The 23,650-nt window shown below is 32.4% G+C and overlaps 4 protein-coding genes across 9 annotated transcripts; 2 read left to right on the top strand and 2 right to left on the bottom strand.

Annotated features, from left to right (window-relative positions):
* The first annotated feature begins 125 nt into the window (after positions 1-125).
* LOC123196035 (replication protein A 70 kDa DNA-binding subunit E-like) lies at positions 126-3,536 on the top strand. 2 transcript variants are annotated; one of them, XM_044609918.1, is made up of 2 exons: positions 126-597; positions 844-3,536. In XM_044609918.1, the coding sequence occupies exons 1-2, from the start codon at positions 308-310 to the stop codon at positions 3,263-3,265; spliced, it is 2,712 nt and encodes a 903-aa protein (XP_044465853.1). In that variant the 5' UTR covers positions 126-307; the 3' UTR covers positions 3,266-3,536. The 2 variants fall into 2 exon arrangements, with proteins under 2 accessions (XP_044465853.1, XP_044465854.1); XM_044609919.1 differs by having other exon boundaries at positions 472-602.
* Positions 3,537-3,718: 182 nt separating this feature from the next.
* On the bottom strand, positions 3,719-6,695 carry LOC123196037. 2 transcript variants are annotated; one of them, XM_044609920.1, is made up of 4 exons: positions 6,562-6,695; positions 5,855-6,017; positions 5,429-5,722; positions 3,719-4,515 (listed from the first exon to the last, which is right to left on the bottom strand). In XM_044609920.1, exons 2-4 carry the CDS (start codon positions 5,993-5,995, stop codon positions 3,889-3,891), a joined length of 1,062 nt encoding a protein of 353 aa, XP_044465855.1. In that variant the 5' UTR covers positions 5,996-6,017; positions 6,562-6,695; the 3' UTR covers positions 3,719-3,888. The 2 variants fall into 2 exon arrangements, with proteins under 2 accessions (XP_044465855.1, XP_044465856.1); XM_044609921.1 differs by having other exon boundaries at positions 5,855-5,977; positions 6,562-6,680.
* An 8,248-nt stretch (positions 6,696-14,943) lies between these two features.
* LOC123196421 (probable methyltransferase PMT21) lies at positions 14,944-19,439 on the top strand. Of its 4 annotated transcripts, none has more exons than XM_044610446.1 (8): positions 14,945-15,101; positions 16,520-16,811; positions 16,912-17,060; positions 17,168-17,363; positions 17,515-17,725; positions 17,912-18,587; positions 18,690-18,767; positions 18,971-19,439. In XM_044610446.1, exons 2-8 carry the CDS (start codon positions 16,542-16,544, stop codon positions 19,188-19,190), a joined length of 1,800 nt encoding a protein of 599 aa, XP_044466381.1. In that variant the 5' UTR covers positions 14,945-15,101; positions 16,520-16,541; the 3' UTR covers positions 19,191-19,439. The 4 variants fall into 4 exon arrangements, with proteins under 4 accessions (XP_044466384.1, XP_044466381.1, XP_044466382.1 ...); XM_044610447.1 differs by having other exon boundaries at positions 14,956-15,101; positions 16,494-16,811; XM_044610448.1 differs by lacking the exon at positions 14,945-15,101 and adding an exon at positions 15,208-15,223.
* A 496-nt stretch (positions 19,440-19,935) lies between these two features.
* Positions 19,936-22,815, bottom strand: LOC123195988 (isoflavone reductase homolog). The gene is made up of 4 exons (XM_044609865.1): positions 22,407-22,815; positions 21,328-21,568; positions 20,405-20,608; positions 19,936-20,303 (listed from the first exon to the last, which is right to left on the bottom strand). The coding sequence occupies exons 1-4, from the start codon at positions 22,734-22,736 to the stop codon at positions 20,134-20,136; spliced, it is 945 nt and encodes a 314-aa protein (XP_044465800.1). The 5' UTR covers positions 22,737-22,815; the 3' UTR covers positions 19,936-20,133.
* Positions 22,816-23,650: the final 835 nt, after the last annotated feature.

Here is a 23,650-nt window from a genome sequence, read left to right as displayed (position 1 = left end):
TGGATTTTCATCTCCCGTGGGTATGAGTTTGAGCTAGCCCAAAAAATGGGTGGGATATTAGTTAGTTTTCCCTTGTTTTTGCATCAAAGTTCGGGTGGGAAATATTTCGGCCTAAACAAATGAAGTGGAGCAGACGTGCTGGCAAAGATTTCTCACTTGGAGCCCAAAATTCCAAAGAGCTAACCTTCCATTTTCCCTCTCAAACTATTCACTGGCTATGGCGCTTTAGTTTCTCTCTCCTAGGTTTTTCACAGAAGCTTCAAACTTTCAGTTCATTTTGGATCAATCTCCCAATTTCGTTACAGGGATGGCGATAAATTTGACGGAGGGCGCAATAGAGTTGATATGCAAGGGTGATGTCACGTCGGACAGCCATTTGATGCCTGTGCTTCAAGTGATGGATTTAAAGCTTGTTGTTTCTAAGCAGCAACAGCAACAGCAACATCAGAGATTCAGAATGGTGCTATCTGATGGGTCGCTGAGTCAACAAGGCATGCTTGCTACTCAGAGGAACGAGTTAGTCAATTCCGGGCAATTGCAGATTGGCTCCGTTGTTAGATTGACCAAATTCACTTGTAACGTTATCCAAAACCGCATGTAAGGTTATTATCTGCAAGAAATTTGTTATCTTTTTTCATCAGTATTAAAGTAAAGATATAGTGTAAAATATTCCTTACTGGTTGTGCTTAGAAAATGGAATTACGAAAATGGGACTGTTTATAAATTTAAGGAGAGAGGTTTTTTTTTTTTTTTTCTAATTAGTTTTGGACATTCAATTGTGTTACGATAGTTTGTATGTTGGATTTGTTTTGATGAGATGGTAATTTTGTTTGCTGGGTTCAGGATTGTTATTGTTATGGATTTGGAGGTGATAATGCAAAATTGTGAGCTAATTGGAAAACCTGTACCTGCACAAAGACCTTCTGCACCCGCGCAAATGTCCAATGATCAATCGAGGACAGTTTCTGGGAATCCTCAACATCATGGTGGAAGTTCACTTGCTGGTGGGCCGGTTGATAAATCAAATGTAAGTGCTACAGGGAATCCTCAACAGTATGGTGGAAGCTCACTTGCCAGTGGGCCTATTGATAAATCATATGTAAGCGGTACATTCCCACAACAAGCTAGTGTGAGAATGAATCAATTATCAGGTGCTTCGTATTCCAGCAATTCTGATCCTGCAAGATATGTTACAACAAATGAAACACTCAGTTATTCTAAACCAGAGTCTGGTGCTAGATTTTCTGCTCGGTCAGGAACATTTAACAATCCGAACATGAGTTTTGGTGACTCTAGGCCTGAACTTTCCCGATCTTATCAAAGCAATTATGCTCGTACGCCCCAACCACCCTATATGCAGCCACCTGCTATGTATATGAACAGAGGACAAGTGGCTAAAAGTGAAACAATTCTCAGGATAATTCCCATAGGTGCCCTTAATCCCTACCAGGGCAAGTGGACAATCAAGGCTCGTGTAACATCCAAGGGAGAACTTAGGCACTATAACAATCAACGTGGTGATGGTAAAGTTTTCCATTTTGATCTTCTTGACTCTGATGGTGGAGAAATCAGGGCAACCTGCTTTAATGCAGTGGCAGACCAATTTTACCACCAAGTTGAAGCAGGTAAAGTTTATTTGATCTCTAGGGGAACTTTGAAACCTGCCCAAAAGACCTTCAACCACCTTCATAATGATCTTGAAATTTTTCTTGATACTACATCAATGGTACAGCTGTGCGCGGACGATGACAATTCAATTCCACAACAGCAGTTTCATTTCTGTTCGATAAGTGATATCGAAGTCATGGAGAACAACTCAATTGTGGATGTTATTGGTGTAGTCTCATTTATTAGTCCAGCTGCTTCAATAATGAGAAAAAATGGTACTGAAACTTACAGGAGAACCCTCCATTTGAAAGACATGTCTGGGCGAAGTGTTGAATTAACCCTATGGGGAACCTTCTGTAATGATGATGGGCAAAGGCTGCAAGAAATGTGTGATTCTGGGGTCTTTCCAGTTCTTGCTGTGAAATCGGCCAGGGTCAATGATTTTAATGGGAAATCAGTGGGGACTATTCTGTCAAGTCAGCTGTTTATAGAACCTGACTTTCCCGAGGCTCAGAAGTTAAGGCAATGGTTTGACAAGGAGGGGAAGAATATCCAGTCAGTCTCCATTTCCAGGGAAACATTGAGTGTGGTTAGGTCGGATGTCCGAAAGACTATATCTCAAATTAAAGATGAGGGTCTAGGGACAAAGGAGAAGCCAGATTGGATCACTGTCAATGCAACTGTTGTATACATAAAATTTGACAATTTTTGTTACACAGCTTGTCCTATCATGAATGGGGATCGACCATGCAACAAAAAGGTCACAAATAATGGAGATGGGAGGTGGCATTGTGAGAGGTGTGACCAGTCTGTTGCTGAATGCGACTATAGGTATATACTCCAGTTCCAGATACAGGATCATACTGGCTTAACATGGGTAACTGCATTTCAGGAGTGTGGGGAGGAGATCCTGGGCATATCTGCAAAAGATTTGTACTACTTGAAATATGTTGATCAAAATGAAGAGAAATTTTCAGAAGCCATTCGTAATGCTACCTTTTCCAAATTTATATTCAAGTTGAAAGTGAAGGAGGAAACATTCAGTGATGAACAGCGTGTAAAGTCAACAGTGGTCAAGGTGGAAAGGTATAATCATATATCTGATACCAGGTTTCTTATTGATTTGGTGGCTAAACTTAAATCAGGAGATTCAAGTGCTTTTAACTCAAAGGCAGAAAGTTCAGTTCCTAATTCTGGGATGAGTATTAGAGAAGCTGAGAGTATTGGAAACAGACAACCTGCATCAGCAGTTCCAAACTATGTGGAGACTAACAGCAATGCTGGTAGAGATTTTGGGTTAATGGCCAATCAAATGGGTCAGTATGGAAACCGGTACAGTGGTTCAAGGCTTGCTGCAGCTGGCACTCCCATGCAGGAATGCTGTAGCAGCTGCGGGGCTGCTGGTCATAGCTTTACAAATTGCCCGAGCATAATGAGTGGGCCTGGACAGTCCATGACAGGAGGCTATTCCAACTCGGTATCTCCCGGAGTAGGTGGTGGTGCATCTGATGAATGCTATAAATGCCACAAATTTGGACATTGGGCAAAAGACTGTCCTGGACTGAATACAGCTCCTCCTGCTTATGGAAGCAGCCGCAGTGGCATTTCCCCGGGAAGTTACGGGAATGCCTCAAGGCAAAAAGTTGGTGGCTTTTGAAGAGACTAGAAGAAATATGTACTAATTGATGCCTGATTGTCAAATATCATGTTATGTTGATGGTATATAGCGTTTTCAATGCACTGTTTTGATTTAGGTTGATGCGACCTACGTTTAGCAGTTTTGGGGGCTCATACATGGCCTGGCAGGCACCTTGTTTCTGTAGCTTTATCATCTCGTGAAGGGTTTAGTTAATTAAAATTCAACTTCTTATGAAGTGTATTAAAGTACCTTACTTTTCCCGAATTTGATTATATTTTGTTTGTAGATATATGGTTTTGCAAATTTTCCAGTGTTTCTTTTGTTGTCTGCACGTCTGAGTAAGTCTAACTTGAATTAAACTGTTGAGCTCCATTTAGAAAGTTAACTGTTGATAATGCCTCATGGGTATTCATTGAAATAACGTAATTCACACATTGGTTCAAATAAACTGAAGAACAAGAACTCCCAGGATCCGTAAAATCATAATTGAACAGTGAGCCATAAAATATAAAAGAGGACTGAGGTTCATTCTGCATATCAATTTAAAGCAGGTCCCTCTCCAATACAAAATTTTAAATTTTACCAGCATCAATATTTATTACATTAATTGCTATTTAACTCCACACTTACAACTTATTATGTTAGAAGCACACATTGCCTGAAATAGAAGTGGATCTTTCAGCAGCAACAGAAACTGAACAGCAGTGATTTCCAGTAGTTCCATCAACATGTTTTGGACTATATGCTGCAACAGCAGCAGCAATGGCTGTCTGTGCTGCCACTCTATCCCTTTCAGACACTGCTTTCAGCCGCTGCCGCTCAGCTCTTGAACCAATAACCTGCCCCAAGATAGATGCACCAATGGTCAGTACCATAGCTGTCTTGGGCATCACAACAGACTTCCTAAGCATAGCTATAAAGGGCACAGCCGCATGCACAGCTGCAAACCAGGACAAAGAAAACTTTTGAGTATGCTCCTTCCATACACCCAATGGCACATTAACTGCCATTCCCAGGAGAGCAATAAAAAGCATTTTAGCAGGTAGTGGCTGAGGGCGTAAGTTTTTAACAAGGGCAGTCCGAGCTAGGGCAGCCCTTGCAGCAACTACAGCAGGCGGACATCTAAGCTTCACTCCAGGTGGCGGCTGAAGGGCAGTTGCCACAAGTGGGAGGACCCGACTAACAGCTCTGTAAGACTTTGCAATTGGGCAGTTTCCCATCTCTAACCACTCTTTTCCTATTGCTTCATGATTTGATGAATTAGGGTTCTGTTAGATCAGTAAACCAAAACAATGTCAGTTGAATATAAGGAGAATACAACTTATCATCAAAATTTACAATTATGATGAGGTAGATAATAAGATTTATCATCTAAAGTTAAAGAATAATGTTATGTGAATAATTTTGTGTACAAACAACGATGTGTTATCATGTGATTGAATAGTTGAAAATTAAAGATAAAATAATATCTAATCACATGGTGATACATTATTATTTGTACACATAGTTTTATTGAAAGTTAAATGTTTGTTGTAAACCATCTCAGGAATGAATTGATGCAATTAAATAAGTCCTTCAATAGCTCCCTTTTTTAACCACCCCTTACTGCTTCTCAAGCACTTGCTATTTTCTGGCTATTTGCCTTGCCTGATTCTTTGATTATTGGCACATCAACTGCATGCATTTTGCTTTGATCTCGTTGCCACTTGAGGGCAAGTCAGGTAAGGAAAATCCCCCTTGAAATTGAAAGTAAGTAGTCAAATGCTTCTTGTCGGGACAGAAAGCTACTCTTCTTACTGATTTAAGCACTATGCACCGAAGCTTTTACAAAATTATGCGTCTCTATGGAGTTTCTTATATCATTCAGTCCTGTATTTAAATAATGCCAGCTAAAGATCCTGTCTGCTAACACACAGTTTAAAATTTAGAATGAAGGATTATATGGTGGTGCTAATGAAACAAAAGCAACTTTTTATACATGAATATCTTGGATTCATTTTTCACAGAATAAGAATTATTTAAATGGCCCATCTTAAAATCCCTTGCCTTTCCACAGTTGCAAGCCCAGGGCTTGATTGAAAATGATCGCCTAATCAAATGAATTTTCCTTTACCTTTAACTTTTATTAGATCAATTCCCTTATTAGACTATAATGCTAAATTTGCCAAAGAACATATCTACCTGTGAAGACGTGTCTCTCTTGTTGGGTGCCTCAGATTTCTTCTGCTGCTTCTTCTTCCATTTGTCATCAAAGGGGCCAAAGCTGAACGGACCTCCTAAGCCAAATGTTGATAGGCTGATCGTGGCAGCTTTTGCTGCCAAGGGATTGAACTGGGATGCAGGCTCAAGCTCATTATCATTATAAAAAGAAGACCTCTCTGAAAGAGGAACAACCCCATTCTTCCCATGAAAGAGCTTAAAAGCTGTGCTAAAATTTGGACCATCTTCAAATATTGGACCCTTGGCTCCCCGTACCTGTAGAAGAAGTAGCTCAAAGTCAAGTCCACAACGACAATAACAGTTTTCAGCATAAACAAATTCTCATCAACACTTAAATAATAAAGATCATCAAGGCAAACAAAACACTCTACAAAGACGATAACTTACAGGCATTGGAAAATTCACTGCCGAGAATGAAAAGCTTGTGGGTTTGTTGATGTTCCTTAGAAATGGACATTTCTGAATATCCCCCTCATTAAAGGAGCAGTCAGACAGATCTTCATTCATTCCCTTAAAGAAGAAACCCATGGCTTATCTCAAAGAAATTTATCTACCAAAAAAAAAAAAAAAGATTCTTATCTCTGGTTCATAAAAGTTTAAAGGCAATGAGAACATGAAAAGAGAAAGGAAATTCAGATTGTTTATTATAGCATACAATCACAAAAATATGAGCAAAGCCTTGTAGTAAGTCTCTGGCCACATCAATAAAAAAACAAGTCCCTTCCTAAAAGCCCTCAATCTTCCACATCTTTACTCAGTAATTTCCTCTATGAGGTAAAATACCTTCAAAATATTCCCAGAAAATCTTCTCTCTACTTCAAAAAATTTTAAGCCCATGTTTCAAATATTGCTGGTTCACAATAATATCTAAACAAACACAACCCTCTAAATGTAAAAATTCAAGGAATAACAATTCCAGGTTCAGCTTCTGAAATATGCATTGAACCAATATCAATTAAAATTCTAGCAAGAGAAAATGCAGAAACAAGTACGATTCAACGAATAAATATATATAGAGGTGATTAAATCATATGGGGAATTCAGGATTTGGTTCAAACAAGAAATGAAAAGGAGAGAATGGCGAAGACTTTAACCTCAAATCCCAAGGAGAGACAGAGCTGAAACGAAAATGCGCGTGCCGATCACGAACCACAATTCTTGGGATTTTTTATTTGCTTCTACCCAAGCAGATTACAAACCAAACACAATTCGCAAATCTCACGTGTAATAATTAATGATTGTCTATGTCGATAACACGTGTCAATAATTGGACGCCGTGTGTGCTGTGACCATTCAAATTTAATTAGGATGCAATAATTTATAATTATACTTTGAGCATATTTACTGTATTATTTATGGTAAATTAATTAAAATGACTTAATTCAAGGAATTTAAATAAAATTGATTTTTTAATAGAATATAAACAAAACCCTAATTTAATACTATTATTATCTTTTATGTATAAACCCTAGGCTTTGAATTCACTCTTATTTAAATTTTAATATCATGATTTCAATTTTAAAAGAAAAAGTTTGTTATATTGAAATATTTATTCAAACATTTATTCAAAACCTTATTTATGTATTGATTATGTATTATTTTGTGGTGTGTTAAATAGTATTTTGAAATGTGTTTCAAAATGAACAATCATATAAAAATGTGGAGGGTTTCGTGATATTTTAACATGTAAGGGTAATTCAAAGTAAACTGATATTTTATTTACAATGTTATTTAATATTTAATTATGTGAGAGGTAAATTGATATTTTAATATATAAGAAATAAATTAATATGTATTAAAGTTGACATTAATTTTTTCAAAAATATATTTTATGTATTTAGTTATAAATTATTTTATTTTATTTTATTAATTATGTTATACAGGAGAACTTCGGAATTGATGTAATTGATATTAGATGGGAATTAACTGGAGTTTCGTCCTCTATTATTTCTTATTTCAAAATCCAATTTAAAAAAAAAAAAAAATGTTAACTTGGAGTCAAGTTTATAAAACAATTCTGAAATTTTTCTATAAAGAATAAAAAAAATCGAATTAGCAGCTGCTCCACTTGGGCTCTTGATTACAAAGTGGCAACTTGGGCTTATGTAAGTACTACTTCACTAAACTAGTAAATTAGGATTTTATTCTTGCCCGAAGGACTTGCTCTCACTTAAGGTTTTGTATAAAAACAACCTTTCATCGGTCGGGTTTTAGAAATCTAAATATATATTTATCATTTAATTTTTATTAAATTTTTTTATTAGATTAAGATAAAACTATTATTTTAAAATTATATTAAAAAAAATTATTTTATTTTATTTTTTTCTAAATTTAAAAAGAAATTTTTTTTTCAATCTTAATTTTAGAAAGTGAGCTCCCCCTTCCTCCCTCACCCATCTCTATGATTTTCTTCTCTCTAACAGTGAAGATGGCAACGATGACCATTTCTATCATTTTTCTCCTTTTGATTGTCTCTCTTCTCGACAAAGATAAAAACGTTGTTAAGGAAAATATGAAGACAATTCATCTTTTTTTCCATCTCTGTCTCTTTGTATATTAGATGGTATATTAACATCTAAGACATGAAGATTAAAAATATACGAAATATTAATTATTAAGAACAGTGGTGTAAAGTTGGTGGATAGAACAATAATCCAAAACAAAATGTAAAATTTATAAGGGTATTTCAATCGAATTGCACGTTTTTAATTTAGTAAATTGCCTAGATAAGATTGGCTAAAGGACTATTTCCCACTCAAGTTTTAATCTAATATTAAAAGTGTATTCATAGTAGTTTAAAAGCTCAATCACTCATCCGTATTTACATTTCAGTTAAAATTATAGTTAAATATAAGAATAAAACTATTATTTTAATAATATTATTAAAAAATATAGAATTTTATGTTTTTTTTTTTTAGTTTTGAAAATTAAAATTTCACTAAAACCTCAATTTTAAAATGTGACCCCCCCTTTTAAATCCCTAAGTTTTTTTTTTTACTTTTCCGCCACTAATGATCATCAGTTTCCAACCTAAAGTTGATCACCATCTCTATCATCATCTCTCTCTTCTCATAAGGATGATGAAGGATGAGTTCGTCGTTCTAGATGATGAAACGTCTTTCTTCTCTAAATGACATTTTATCTTGACAATAAAATGTTTTCCTTTGTCATCTAAATGAGACAAAGTGTCATCTCATTTGGACCAAGAATGCATCATCCAAACAAAGGTTTTATCCTTCGAGATAGAGTATCATTAGGAGGGAGAGAAATGGTAGAGAGGAGGGTCATCATTTGTTGGAAGAAGTAGTCAGATATTTTGATATCAAATCTCAGGGCGAAAAAGTAAATTTTTCAAACTTTAATCTTAAAAGAAATTATTAATTTTTTAAATAAAAAAGAGAGAATGAGATATAATTTTAATTATTTTAATATTAATAATAAAATAACAATTTTACACATAATCTTAACATAAAATTTTTGGATGTATAACAATAAATTAAACTTTAAATAAATATTTGAAATTTTCAATTATTACGTGTATATATTTGCCTTTCACCGAAAATGGGATGTAAACTAGTCGTTTGGCCAAAACAGAGAATTGAATTTGAATCACATGGAGAGCACATGCCTTGTTGACTTCCATCAATGAATCAACTTGATTAATTAATTATTAAAACGACGGGCCATAGACCTTGAAATTGAAAACGCGTGGTTGCCCCTTGTCTTGGCAATGTAAGTATAAAATCATTATCCATCCAAAACCCCCTGTCGGATGCAATTGAAATCATTCAATTTCAACTATTTCACTTTTAATGAAAATGAAATGGTTACTACAACATCCCTGGTCCAATAACTCGATTCACTGTCAAGATATTATCTACTTTGGATACACAGTCCATCATGGGTTTGCTTCTGGGCTTTGCAACCCAAAACGTGTCTTAACAGTTAAGAAGCTCACAGACTATTTAACCAATTCAATTCTCCCACCACTAACCAATGTGGGATCCAAAGACAGAGCATACACAGATCCAGCATCTCTCCCATGCTTTGTCGATGTGGGATTCGCCTAAGGGTATCACAGTTACATTTTCAGTTTGCCACCTCGTTTCGTTGAGTAAATTAATTAGGAAATTTACGATCATACCTAAATCTTGTACATTGGCACTAACATAAAAAATTATTAACATTTTCTTCTCCAAGATTTGGTTTTAAAACACAATTCTATCTGTTTAGCATACAAATCACATTTCATTACACAAAATCTAACTTTCAACATTTTCTTAATTCTCTCGAACAATTTGTCCAAACAACTTTCAAGCTCGAACATTGAGTATGATTTACGGATCCAAATGAGCAAGTCGAAATGATGTTAGACCCTTAAATTTTATTAATCTTCAGTAAGAAAAAATCAAAGAAACTAATAAAGACAAAAGTTTAGACAATAAACAAAATGATTTAATTTTTCAATAGGTAAAAAAGTATTTTAAACCTAAATGTTAATCACTTTTGCACAGGTAATTAAAAAATAACTTAAAAATAAAAAATAAACACTTTAAAAAACAAACATGCTCATCAGTAATAATTTTCGGGAGGGGACAAAAGACATATTAAGTGTGATAATTTTTATGCTTCATCGAAAATCAAATTTATAGAAAATAGAATTTTAAACATACATATCATAATTAAGAGAAATTTTCATTTAGGCCAAAAGACTTATTCCCATCTAAGGTTTAGTATAAACCTAAACTCATATCCATTAACTTTTTAAAAATTTAAATACTCATCTATCTGTTAAATTTTATTATAATTACTAGGGATAAAATTGTTATTTAAGAAAAATATTTAAAATAACTAAAAGTTTATTACATTTCTCTTTAAATTTAAAAATCTAACAATTTTTCTCAATCAAAGTTTGAAAAATGACTATTTCCCTTTAGGGTGCGTTTGGTTAAAGGTTTTTAAGGTTACCTTGGTAATCTATCTTTTATTCCCTTGTTTGGTTTGTCAGTAATAAAATATTACAGTAATTTTCTATTATCAATGTTGACGTGACAGGTAATATAGACAGTAATCTGATTACCACCTTCACCTTAAGTATTTAAAGATTACTGGGATAACCTTGAGTTTATTATAGAAAAATTATTATTTATTAATTTTTTGAGATAAAAATAAATTTATTTTTAATTAATATGACAAATAATATAAAAAATATTTAAAAATAATTATATTCAAGGGCATTTAAGTAAAATATTTTACTAGTAATCTTTTATTACCTTTAACCAAACACAATAATTATTTATATCTATCAAATTTTATCAAACATAGTAATCATTTATACCCAGTAATTATCTAAGTAATCTATCTTCAAGGTAATCTTTCTATTTTAGTAATCAAACATTACCCAAACCAAACGCTCCCTTATGGTTTTTGTTCTCCTTTTCCAATGACAACTTCATCGGCCGACAATTAACCTTCCCACCTATCCTCTTCTCTTGTCGACAATCGACAATTTTAGACTAACTAACGTGAAATATTAAAACAAAATACTTAAATTATCCTTAAAAAAAATAGACGGGTAAGAGTGGGGTAAACAAGTAGGTGTGATATTGTTTATAGATGTTATTTAAGAGTAAAAATGATTTATTTATATCAAATTTACATTAGAAAGAATCAATGTCTAGTTTTTTATATTAAAACAAAATACTCCAATTTAAACTATTTTAAAGATAGATCACTTTAATGGTTACTGAATATAAATTATTACTATATTCAATAATATTTTATAAAAATAAATAAATAAAAATAATTATTGTGTTTGATTAGAGATAATAACATAATACTGACATATTATTTTACTTAAATATTTTTAGGTATAATTATTCTAAAATATATTTTTTTATTATATTAATTGAAAATAGATTATCTTTATCAAAAAATTAATAAATAAATATATAATTATAATAAAATCAAAATGACCTAATAATCTTTTAATATCTAAAATAAAAATGATAATCAAATTATCTCTTATATTATTTATTATATTACTATTAATAATAAAAAAATAATTAAATATTTTATTATTTATAAATTAAATATAATAATAAAAATAATAAAACATAAATTACTAAACTAATCTCTATAGAACCGCAATCAAACACTCCTAGCTTTCATAAGGAAGGTGCTTGGAGAACATGGTATAATCTCCTTGCCTTTTACTAGTACCATGATTTGTTGGAATTTGAGTATTAATTAATTTTTAAATACTAATTTCAGGATTTAAGAATTTTAACATCAAAATTTAATAATCAAATAAATATTTAAAATTAAAAAAATAAGGTAGTATAAATTTAAGTTTACAGTCAACCTCAGGTGGGAATAAGTGCAGCAGGCTGCAGGCATACAGAGCGGGACCATTGGCTTAAATCACGCCAGATACTTACCAGAAAGACAATTGATTTACGCGTCGGTGGGCTGACTAAATTTAAAATTCCAATTCAATCCTCCTCTTCATATATTTTAGTTCGGTCAATTCTATTTACTTAGAAAAGCATACTTCTTCCTACAAATATAGTTGGCAGGAAATTTCGCAAAGCAAAGAATAAAGACAATTTGTCGGTGATTCAGATTTGTTAATTTTTAAGTTCATTTTATACTAAAGTTTAAATTGAAAAAGGACAAAGACTTGCCTTAATTATCTATTTGACAATGCCATATTATTTCTCTTAAATTTTGTTTTCATTATCTTCAATCCACGTGTCACAAAATTACTTCTTTCTTGTATTTGACATATTCCCTTATAATATAAATCAATCTATATATATTATAATTCCATTAAGGAGAATATCCATTTCCCACCTAAGATTTATCCCTTTTTGTTTTTCCCACACTTCAATTTTGAAAAGACAATTCGCCTATCATTCAATTTAAGATCACAGTTTTAATGAATTAAAGGTTTTTTTTTTTAAGTTTGCAAAACATATGATATGCTTAATTTTAATTACACTCTTCAAATTTAATTTCTTCACTTTGCTTCCGTTTTTTTTTTTTTTCTCTCCCATTCCCAACTAACCCACTACTAAACGTGTAAAAAAATTGAGTTGCTCACAAACTATTTATGGTTTGGCTAGTATCAAGTTGAATTCAATTTGATTGCTATAAAACTGAACTCGAACTTGAACAAATTGAATTTAATTTTTGTTGAATAGTTTTATTTGTTATTAAGTTTTGTAATAAGGGTTTTTATTTGTCTTTTCACTAAATCTATCATAAAAATTTGGATAACAGATGAGTAATAGTATTTTCAAAATTAAGGAGTTGAAAAATGTTAATAACTAGGGTAAAATTTGGGTGGAAAACAAACCTTCTCCTTTTCGTAATCTGAAAAATTCAATACTTTATTTTGCCATATTCATAATTCCAGGATAAAGTTTCATTGTAAGGTTAGAATGATGAAACCCAAATATAAAAGAATATTTAGAAAACTTGCATCTAAAGGGATCAAAGTGTGAAAAATATGAAATATAAGGAATTCAAAAAATATCTCAAACAAAATTTCTAAAAATTCTCTTGGGCTTGGATAACCATGGTTTGTTAGAAAATTTGTGACGTAGACTACTATTAATTATGGTTTCGGTTTAATAAAATCAAATAATTGAATAGTTTAATACCAATTTACAGATAGATTTAAGTGATTAATAAAAATAAGTTTAATACACTTAAAAGTTATGATTTGAGTAAACAACATAAGTGTGAATCGTGAAGTTTATTAGATCTTGATGGAGAACCAATTAACATATTATATATTGATTAGATTTATACTCCAAAACCTAATACAATATGTTTGCAATATAACATATCCATTTAAAACCCTTATTAAGAGAGGTTTATGAAGTAGAAGATCAAGTCGCTTCGAGAAGTGATCTCGACAGGTAATTTCAGCATGTTTATAAATTTAATTTGTATAACGATCTAAAACTCTAATATTTAATTCAATATTTTGTAATTTATGTGTAGATCTTACAATTTAAGATTATATATTTTATGTTTGTTTATGTAAAATTATCTTACACAGTTTCCCACCTCCATAGCTCTACCATGTATATACATTAATGGGAAGGGGAAAATGTAAAAAAAATTTCTAAATTTTATACTTAAATTTAACAACTTTATCATTTAATTTACCTATCAGGGATAATATAAGATGCTTTCACATTGCCGTCTTCCATTTGATTGGATTAACACGTAATTTTTTACTTAAAAGAAAAAAAAGGAAAAAGTAAAAAAGAAAAGGTCAATTAAGTAAATGCATAAAAGGTGGGCAATCCATGTGGGAACAAACACTACGATGGCCAAATAGGAAAGGTGTTTAATAATGTTTGACAAATGGAGGGGACCAATCTGTTCTGTTTAAAAAAACTGTGTGCATGCTACAATTCTTATCACGTCAACTCAAATAACTTGTATTTATATAAATATTAAATTATTTATTTAATTATAAACAAATACTTAATTAACATTTTTTAATACTTCGCATTAATTTAAGCACCGGCAGCCACTTTCCCGGCATCCCCCCTCCCTCAGTGAGTATTAATCAGCGTTTTAAGAATTAAAGCGATGTGATTATTATTGTAATTATGATGCGTCATTAATAGTCTCTTAGTTTGGGATTTGATGTTTAGAGAAGCAGAAAGAACATTAATGGAAGCAAGTCATTGACTTCTGGATCTCCTCCATCAAGGTGCTGGTGGTTTACTTCAAAGCAGCAGCTGATTAACAAATCAGTGGGTTAAAGTTAAACAATTTTATAAATCACTTAGAAATATAATTGAAAAATCATAGTATTATATTGATAAATGGTAATATATTATTATATATTTAAATAGTTAAAAATAAAATAATATTTAAATATATAATAATAAATTATTATTTATATATAAAGATTTATTAAATCACATAATAAATATATTATTTATATATTAAAAATATATACACATAATTTTATTTATTAACAATAAAATTATGAATATTTATTTTGATTATATAAATAGATATATATTTGATCTCGTTTGATTTTAGACTCTTTGGTGCCTCTTGTCAATGTGAGATACCAAGGAGGCTGACAACAGAAGATGTAGTGAGGGTAAAATTAAAATTTTCTTAAAAGATTAAGGGTAACTATAAAAAAAAGCAAGTGATAATTTATTAGTTTTTAAAATAAAATTAAAAATTAATATTTTTAAATAAAATATCAAAATAACAGTTACCCCTCCTATGATATAAAAAGTGGGGTTTACGGCAAATCTTAGGTGGGACATAGTTACGTTGCCTAAAATTAAACCCAAAAAAAGGAAGGGCGAAAAAAAAAAAACAGTGGACGGGACAGGACAGCTCATCGGCCACATATAGTGAAGACTTTGAAGCTCCAGCTCAAAGTTGAAACTTGAAACTGTAGACAGACAGCCTTCTTTATTTAAAGGCCGAGTTCCGCGTAATGTTCATAATTTCATTTCAAAGAGAGAGGAGAAATCTCGAGCTACTGCAATCGTATGCTGCAACGCTAGCTTCTTCTTCTTCTTTCTTATCTCAAGTTTTTGATAGAGACCTTTTTTTTTCTGACAATTATCAGTAACGAAAGGTACAATGCTCTCTCATTAGTATCATCGTCGTCTTCTTTGTGTGACTGTGTCTGATCTCTTCAGTTAAGGCTGCTAATACCTGAAACTTGTTCTAGTCGTCCTCCAAAATCTTTTCTTCTTGGTGGGGTTTCCTTGTTTTAGATTGGATCTGACATTTTTTTTTTCGTTTTTGCTGGTTCTATTTTTGGATTGTTGTTTTTTGTTATTGTGATCGGTATTTTGTTAGGCTTGCACTTTTGCGTTTTAATGGCTTGTGTTTTGTGTAGCTTTACTCTCTTTCCTACAAATGTTTTTAGAGATTTACATTGCTTTAGCTTGATTTTCTACAACAATGGAATTTCCAAGAAAAAAAAGAAGAAGGATGCAGATTTTTTATCCCGGTTCTGTTTTTGATACTGCTCTGTTTTTTCCAGTTTCGAGTATAAAACTACATGAGTCTCAGGCCATACTCTTTTTTAGGTGGGTTTTTAACTGTTCTTATTTTGCATTTATGTGATTTTTTTTTTCTTTTATGTATTTAAGAGTATGGCTATTGATTATTCCTGTAACAATTTTAAATAACAGAGAAGTAGTCTGATTGGAAAATGTTTTCACACATGAAATCATTTTAAAACTCTTGTTGTGTTTCAAGAAAATGATTAGATTAGAGTAGATTATACTGTGTTGCTTTTCGCTTTTGTTTCCTTGTTTGCTTTCCCTTAAGTTGGTGCAAGATCCACAGCTTTTTTCTGTTTTTTTGACTTAGTGGTGTGAATAAAAACACAGAATGGGCCATGTTAATAGGGTGGCTGAGTTTGACAAAGTTGGGTCCAAACATCACGTGGGAATTGTCTATAGCGTCGGCTGTTTATGTCAGATCTTTATACTTCACTGTTCTTTCATAGCTGTTTTGATACTTATGGATCAGTTATTAAAGGTCTTTGTTGAACCATTTTGATTTCTTCAAGCACTTTTAGCTTGGTTTAGTTACTTTCTTTTTTCCTTGTGTTATTTTGCATTTTTGGATGCTACTTGTATTGATAATTCAGATCTATTTTAAACAATTGTCATGTTTTGTTTCACTTCCTAATCTATCTGGTAAATGCATTTACAGATTTGTAGGGATTTTATTGAATCGAAGTTCTTCATAGTAATATAGCTAAATCGGTTGTGATTTTGACTCAATGCGTATTCTACTTAGTTTCGTACTAAATCTAGTTAAGTTCTTCATAGTAATTTAGCTAAATCAATTGTGGTTTTGAATCTATGTATATTCTACTTAGTTTGAAGTCTTAGATGATATAGGGAAAGGGGCCTTTAGCTTGAGCTTCGAATTGAGTTGCTGACTTCTTTGGTTAATTCCACGCATCAACAATAGCATTATAAGAAATCTAATCTTCTTTCTAATGCAGGTAAGCGTTGCATTTTATATGTGCAGGTTTATAATTATTTCTTGAGTCATGAAGCATAAAGATGGAAAACTGAATCCTCACTCTGATAAAGGTCCTAGGATTGTCCCTTTAACATTAGTAGTTCTTGTACTATGTGGGTTTTCTTTTTATCTCGGTGGAATATTTGGTTCTGAGAGAAACCGAGTTGAGGCTAAGGAGGTCAAAAAGGCTGTGTCAGCTCCAAAGGAAGCAGTTGTTGCTCCTCTCCAGATCAAATCTACAACCTTTCCTGAATGCAGCAGTGACTACCAAGACTACACTCCATGCACTGATCCACGGGTATTGATTTATTCCTGTGATAGTAGTGACTATCTCGGTTATGCTATAGATTTATACAGCATCAAATGTCCATATTCATGATAAATGTTTATTGCAACAGAGGTGGAAGAAGTATGGTGTTTATCGCCTTACGTTTATGGAACGCCACTGCCCTCCAGTTTTCGAAAAAAAGGAATGCTTAATTCCTCCTCCTAATGGTTATAAGCCACCGATCAGATGGCCAAAGAGCAGGGATGAATGTTGGTACAGGTATTATGGTCTACTAATTATGTTTGCTATTATATTGCCAAGGGCTTTCCTTGCTGTAATGTGTTACTTTAAGTATCTTATATTTTGCTGTGTGGATCCTGTTTCAGGAATGTGCCATATGATTGGATTAACAAGCAGAAGTCGAATCAAAATTGGCTGAGAAAACAAGGGGAGAAGTTTCTCTTTCCTGGTGGGGGTACCATGTTTCCTCAAGGAGTCTCTGCCTATGTGGATTTGATGCAAGATCTGATTCCAGAAATGAAAGATGGGACTATTCGGACTGCCATAGACACTGGATGTGGGGTTAGTTTTGTTTTGTTTCTCCATTCGACCAATTCAGTAGATTTTCTTACCATTGGAACACTTTTTTCAATCAGTTATTTTTAAGGGTGCATCTTATTTTACTTAGAGGTAGCTCAGGTCAAGTTAATTTAGATAGCCAATTCATTTGTAGGTTGCAAGTTGGGGAGGTGATTTATTAGATCGTGGAATTTTAACAGTCTCTCTTGCACCAAGAGATAATCATGAAGCTCAAGTCCAATTTGCACTGGAACGCGGAATTCCTGCAATTCTTGGCATCATTTCTACTCAGCGCCTACCTTTCCCCTCAAATTCTTTTGATATGGCTCATTGCTCACGATGCCTTATTCCATGGACAGAATATGGTGATTAATTATCTTAAACTATGATGCACTTAAAGATGATTGCTTCAAAAAATTACATCTTTTGTTTCTCTGTGTAAACTATCATAAGGTTTTAGTTTAGTTAATATCCATTAAAGCATAGCAGCTTCGTTTTCATTCACTGGTGATGCTTGATATTTTTCTATAATATCAATGTCTTGGTGTCAGGTGGAGTTTATCTTCTAGAGATTCACCGCATACTCCGTCCTGGTGGCTTCTGGGTTCTGTCTGGCCCACCTGTCAACTACGAACATAGATGGCGAGGGTGGAATACTACTGTGGAAGAGCAGAGAACAGACTATGAGAAGTTGCAGGAACTGCTGACATCAATATGTTTCAAATTGTATAACAAAAAGGATGACATTGCAGTTTGGCAGAAATCTTCAGATGACACTTGCTACAACAAGCTTACTTACTCAGAGCCATACCCACCCAAGTGCGATGATAGCCTTGAACCGGATTCAGCATGGTACACACCAATCCGTCCTTGTGTTGTTGTTCCAAGACCGAAACTAAAGAAATCGGTTTTGGAATCCATGCCTAAGTGGCCAGAGCGGTTGCATGTTGCACCTGAACAAATTTCGGATGTTCACGGTGGGAGTGCTAGCGCTTTCAAACATGATGACAGCAAGTGGAAAGTGAGAGTAAAGCACTACAAGAAGTTACTCCCTGCAATTGGGACTGATAAGATAAGAAATGTAATGGACATGAATACAGTTTATGGAGGATTTGCTGCAGCGGTAATCGATGATCCCTTGTGGGTTATGAACGTGGTCTCATCCTATGCTGCCAATACACTAGCTGTTGTCTTTGATCGGGGCCTCATTGGAACTTATCATGATTGGTAAATTTCACTGCATTTATTTTAGGGCTTCACCCATAACCTGTAATTTATATGGTACTGGAATATCTATGGTGCTGACTTATTTGTTTTCCCCCTTGGTAGGTGTGAAGCTTTCTCAACATATCCTAGAACCTATGATCTCCTTCACCTTGATGGCCTCTTTACTGCAGAAAGCCACAGGTTGATCTTACAGTTTCCTTCATTGCTATTTTGAAATCACATGAAATATATTTTCTTTAATTTGTAAATTTGACATTTCTTACTAGGTTAGGAAATTTTAGTAAATTAAAATGATGTCTGTTTAACATTTCGATCGCAAACTCTTGTGATAAAGAATGTCGAGAAATGTGTATGATTCTGATAATCATCGCGACCTGTAACAGGTGTGATATGAAATATGTGCTGTTGGAGATGGACCGGATATTACGTCCCAATGGATATGTGATTATCCGGGAATCGAGCTATTTTGTGGATGCTATAGCTGCCATTGCTAAAGGGATGAGGTGGGGTTGCCACAAGGAGGAGACTGAGTATGGTGTTGAGAAGGAAAAGTTACTGATTTGCCAGAAAAAGCTCTGGTACTCAAGCCAAAGTTCAAGCTGATAAAAATTTATAGAGATTCAAGTGGGGTAGAGGCAGAGGATAAGCAAGTGCACTACCCACCACAGTGATTTAAAATTGTTCAATAGGCATCAAGAATTTTTATATTCAAAATTGTCAATTGTAGCTACCTAATAATATGATTTTGTTGTCATATAATAGGGAATTTTAATATAAATATATTCTTTCTAAGGAATCAATGTGTTCTTTGTACTGTATCAATTTTAATTTTTTAAATCACCCTTTTTCTTATTTCCCTCTTATTATCAGGAGAATTTATTTTTTTATTATTAATATTATTTTATTTGGTTTCATAATTTAATTTATATAAATAAATATAAAATAAGATGGATTACAAAGGGTTTCATTAAAAGAAAAATTGTTTAATTAAAATATTCTCTTTATATCTTTATCGAACTACTTTTATGAATAAAAATTCTTACGAGAGAGTTTATATGACGTAATCATATAAATTTAAGACAAAAGACATAAAAAAATGAATGTTGGATATATAAATTAAAAAAGGATTATATGTAGTTAAAAACATATTTTTTGGTAGTGGTATCGTAAATTTGAGAAAGTTATAATTTTGTTTGATTTTATAAAGAACAAATTTGATCAATATGTATATATAAAAATGCGAGAAAGTAAATTAATATTTATGTAATGACTTTTTGTGTTGATAACAAACTACTTGTTGATGGTAATATCAATTTATTTCATAAAACGAAAGAGTTATTGACTAAGATTTTTGCAATGAAAGATCTTAAAAATATATTATTTGTCCTCAGTGTCGAAAGCCACTTTAACAAGACTCATGATCAAATCTTGTTGGCACCAAGAATACAAATTAACTTGAACGAAGAACAATACAAATAACTTTGAAAGGATAATGGAGAAAATTTGATGTATAATATGAATTCAAATCTCTTTCGAACCGAGACTTTTAGACATAGATTTTCAAATATTGATGCATCCGAGTGTAATTCACCTCGGGATAAAGCTTTGAAGCTTCTTCATGACCCTCTTCTTCTATTTCAAAGTTTGTCAAACATCCCTCGTAAAATATGTGATAGAAATGTCCCAATCCCGCCTTGGCTCCAACATCATCCGTCCCTGCAATTAATATTTCATTAATTAATTTCAGTAAAGAGATTTAATTTGCAACTAATTAATAATTAATCTAGTAATTAAAGCTAATTAATTAATTAATCTACCTTTCAACATAGCTAAAATTTCTTGGGCAGAAATACTTGACTTCTCTAGTTTTCTTCCAAGAAGCTTCTCCCATTCCTCGACTAATTGTCTCTGCGACAGAATGTTCTCCGGCGGTGCCACGTACATCGTTTTGTTTAATGTTCGAGGGTCATCTATGGCCTTGATTGTGTATGTCGCCACGTCATCTTCATCCATGAAAATCACTATGCCATGGCCATGCAAACAATAATTAAAACTTAAATCTAAATACATAAAATGGTTAAATTATTAGTACTTTGTAGGCCAAAGGATTATTTCACACCCAAATTTTATCTTAATCTTAAAAATATACCTATAACAAATAAAAAATCTAAATATCTATTTATGAATTAATTTATATTATAATTTTTTATTAGAGATAAAGGTAAAATCGTCATTTTACCTCTAAACTCTAAAAATTTATATTATTTTTTCTCTTTAATTTAGAAGACTAATAATTTTTTCCTATTATTAAACTTTAAAAAACTACATTTCTCCCCTCACCTCTTCAATGGGGTGAAAACGAATTGTCTTCGTCCGATGAAATCAATCAAGTGAAAACATCAATTGGGGGAGAAAAAGATGGTGGGAAGGCTGACCGACGATAGGAACAACATCCGATCATTGGAGATGGAAAAAAAACCTTAGGGGGGGAAATGTTGTTTTTCAAAATTCGATTTAGGAGAAAAATTGTAAGTTTTTTAAATTAAAGGAGAAAAATGATAAAAATGTTTAAGGTTTTAAAATTCAATAGTAAAATAATGATTTTACCCTTCATTTTAACAAAAGTTAGTTTATAAGTGGGTATTTGAAATTTTCAACTAATATGAATATGCGTTTGAGATTAAACTAAAATTTGAGTAAAAAAATAGACCTTTGCCCTACTTTATAATTAGAATTATACCTTTAACATTGCCGTCTCCATAGAGGGAGACTTTGTCCCTTGGGGGGATAAGGGTGGCGAACTGAGAGAGATTGCCCGCGAAATAGCCACCAAAGCAATTGGCGACGACATAAGTGAAGGGAATATTAGCATCCTCTATGGCTCTTCTAATTACCATTTTCTGATCAAATGTTTCCTTGCCTGGTTCAAGGGCGTGCCCCATTCTTGATGGGTCCATTCCAAATTCCGAAGGTAAGAAACGCTACAAAATGTTCAAAGAATATTTATTAATGAATAGGGTTATTTTAATTAATATGATTGAACAAAGATAATATTATTAAGCTATACCAAGTGGACAATTATAAGATACATACACACTAATGTACCAAAGTTTTATTATTTTCATTTTTCTTAATTTTTGTCTTTTGGGCATGATCAGATGCACCAATCTTAAATCATTTAATTAGATTATTTAAAAAATCAAAGTTGGGTAAACATAGAAAAAGACGAATCTTTTTGACCAACAGATCAGCTTAATTTCTTTTTAATTTGAGTCGGCAGTCATATAATAATGTATAGAGAACAAAATTAATATAATATAAAGTCAGCGGGTAGTTGAATCTTATAGCAAGATCAAAGAAATTAATTAAACTAGTGCTACAGTGGGTAAATAGCTCACCAACCCAAAGAAATCAGAAGGTCAATCGATGCATCGTCAATGGTCATCATATGCATGTAAACAACTTTAAACCCTTTATTCCATTCAAAACATCTCATCAGGGGGATACGTAATTCAGCTTAAACTATAAAATCCGATCAAATTATTAAAAAAATTATAGTTTGATTTATAAAATAATTTAATTTTGTTTAACGAATTTTAGAAAAATAATTTATGATTTGAATAATTTTTAAATTAAATCAAACTATAAACTATATTTTTTTTAAATTATACTAAATCTGACTGTTCTACTCTATTTGAAATCAAGAAAAAGTAAATTTTTTTAGTTTGATACGGTTTATATTTAAATTTTTTGCTTATATTTCAATCAATATTCCAAAGCAAAAGCCAACAACTATTAGGTCAAAGAGACAAATCGTACCTTAACATTTCCAGCCTCTTTGATAGCGTCAACAAGCTTCAGCTGCAACAAAATGTTGTGGCTCCGGAAATGAACGCCGGACATCGTGCAAATCACAACATCGGCCTTCTTCACAGCCTCCACCAGGCTCTGATGATCGGAAAACGAGCCCTCGACGAGAATGGCTCCTTCTTTTTTGAACGATAACAGCATCTGCACCTTTTCGATGTCGAGCCCGATCTCCGGACGCTGAAGAACGTAAGTTGTGTGGCCTTGAGCTAAGCTCGCCTTCACAATTCTCCTCCCTATGTATCCTGTTGCGCCCACAACAAGAACCCTGCTCTTTCCCATCTTTTTTTATTCTCTGGTTTTTACTTCGGCTTGAAGATCAGTGGTGAAAGTTTGAAGAAAAGAAATGAATATATATAGGGCTTAGAGAGTTGGTCGTGCATGGTTTCTTAATAAATAGATATAATATAAATATATAATAAAGCTGCCTACCCACTCATGCCTTATAAGTTAATCAACAAGTTTGTTACTAGAACACATGAATCTGAGCAATTTTCTGCGTATCAAGTTTTGAATATTTAAATATTTAATTAAATATATAAATGATATATCATCATATCTCATATAACTTAATAACTTATTAATTTTTTATAAAATAATTAGGATATGCTTGATATGAATTTTATTTTATTTTTAATCTTTAAAAAAATACAACAAATTTTAAATGCCTCAAAATATTTTAGAATACCAACAATAAAGTTTGTTTTCATAATTTTGGAAGTTTTCATAATTAAAATTATTTAATTATATAATTATATATTAATATTTTTACCCGTATTTATTCCTATTGAACATCAATTTGAACACAAACAATCTAGAAAGACGACATTGAAACTGAGTCCAATCTATAAAATTATATTGTGTTAGGTTTAGACAATTTTTTATTTAAAAAAAATGACAGATTACATAAAGATTGCGTAAGATTTTATTTGACAATATAAAAAGGAAAGTCAAAACAATGACATTAGTGATTACGTTTCCGTCTATTCTGAACTTTGCTAAATTAATAACATATAATATCATAACTACTCAAAGTCCAAACTCAGCTAGCTTCTTAAAGCAAGCTTGTAGTTGAGAAAAATAATTAATAATAGTCTCAATAGGTTTAGGGTTCTTAACGATAGAAATTTGAAGGTACTTTGTGATGCATTAGAGAGAAAGGTTTCGTAGTCGTGTGTGACTTTAAAAGTGAAACA

Source organism: Mangifera indica, chromosome 14 (assembly GCF_011075055.1).
Source record: "Mangifera indica cultivar Alphonso chromosome 14, CATAS_Mindica_2.1, whole genome shotgun sequence".
NCBI lineage: Eukaryota > Viridiplantae > Streptophyta > Magnoliopsida > Sapindales > Anacardiaceae > Mangifera > Mangifera indica.
This window is presented reverse-complemented; position numbering and strand designations above follow the sequence as displayed.

Bases quoted from the DNA above. Each gene is read 5' to 3' on its own strand.
- LOC123196035 (XM_044609918.1), top strand. From the start codon at position 308: ATGGCGATAAATTTGACGGAGGGCGCAATAGAGTTGATATGCAAGGGT. The intron at 598-843 runs GTAAGGTTATTA...TGCTGGGTTCAG, and splicing joins AACGTTATCCAAAACCGCAT to GATTGTTATTGTTATGGATT.
- LOC123196037 (XM_044609920.1), bottom strand. From the start codon at position 5,995: ATGGGTTTCTTCTTTAAGGGAATGAATGAAGATCTGTCTGACTGCTCC. The intron at 5,723-5,854 runs GTAAGTTATCGT...CTTCTTCTACAG, and splicing joins CAGTGAATTTTCCAATGCCT to GTACGGGGAGCCAAGGGTCC. The intron at 4,516-5,428 runs GTAGATATGTTC...CTGATCTAACAG, and splicing joins AGAGAGACACGTCTTCACAG to AACCCTAATTCATCAAATCA.
- LOC123196421 (XM_044610446.1), top strand. From the start codon at position 16,542: ATGAAGCATAAAGATGGAAAACTGAATCCTCACTCTGATAAAGGTCCT. The intron at 17,364-17,514 runs GTTAGTTTTGTT...ATTCATTTGTAG, and splicing joins CCATAGACACTGGATGTGGG to GTTGCAAGTTGGGGAGGTGA. The intron at 18,588-18,689 runs GTAAATTTCACT...CCCCCTTGGTAG, and splicing joins ATTGGAACTTATCATGATTG to GTGTGAAGCTTTCTCAACAT.
- LOC123195988 (XM_044609865.1), bottom strand. From the start codon at position 22,736: ATGGGAAAGAGCAGGGTTCTTGTTGTGGGCGCAACAGGATACATAGGG. The intron at 21,569-22,406 runs GTACGATTTGTC...AACATTTTGTAG, and splicing joins AAGAGGCTGGAAATGTTAAG to CGTTTCTTACCTTCGGAATT. The intron at 20,304-20,404 runs GTAGATTAATTA...TATTAATTGCAG, and splicing joins AATTTTAGCTATGTTGAAAG to GGACGGATGATGTTGGAGCC.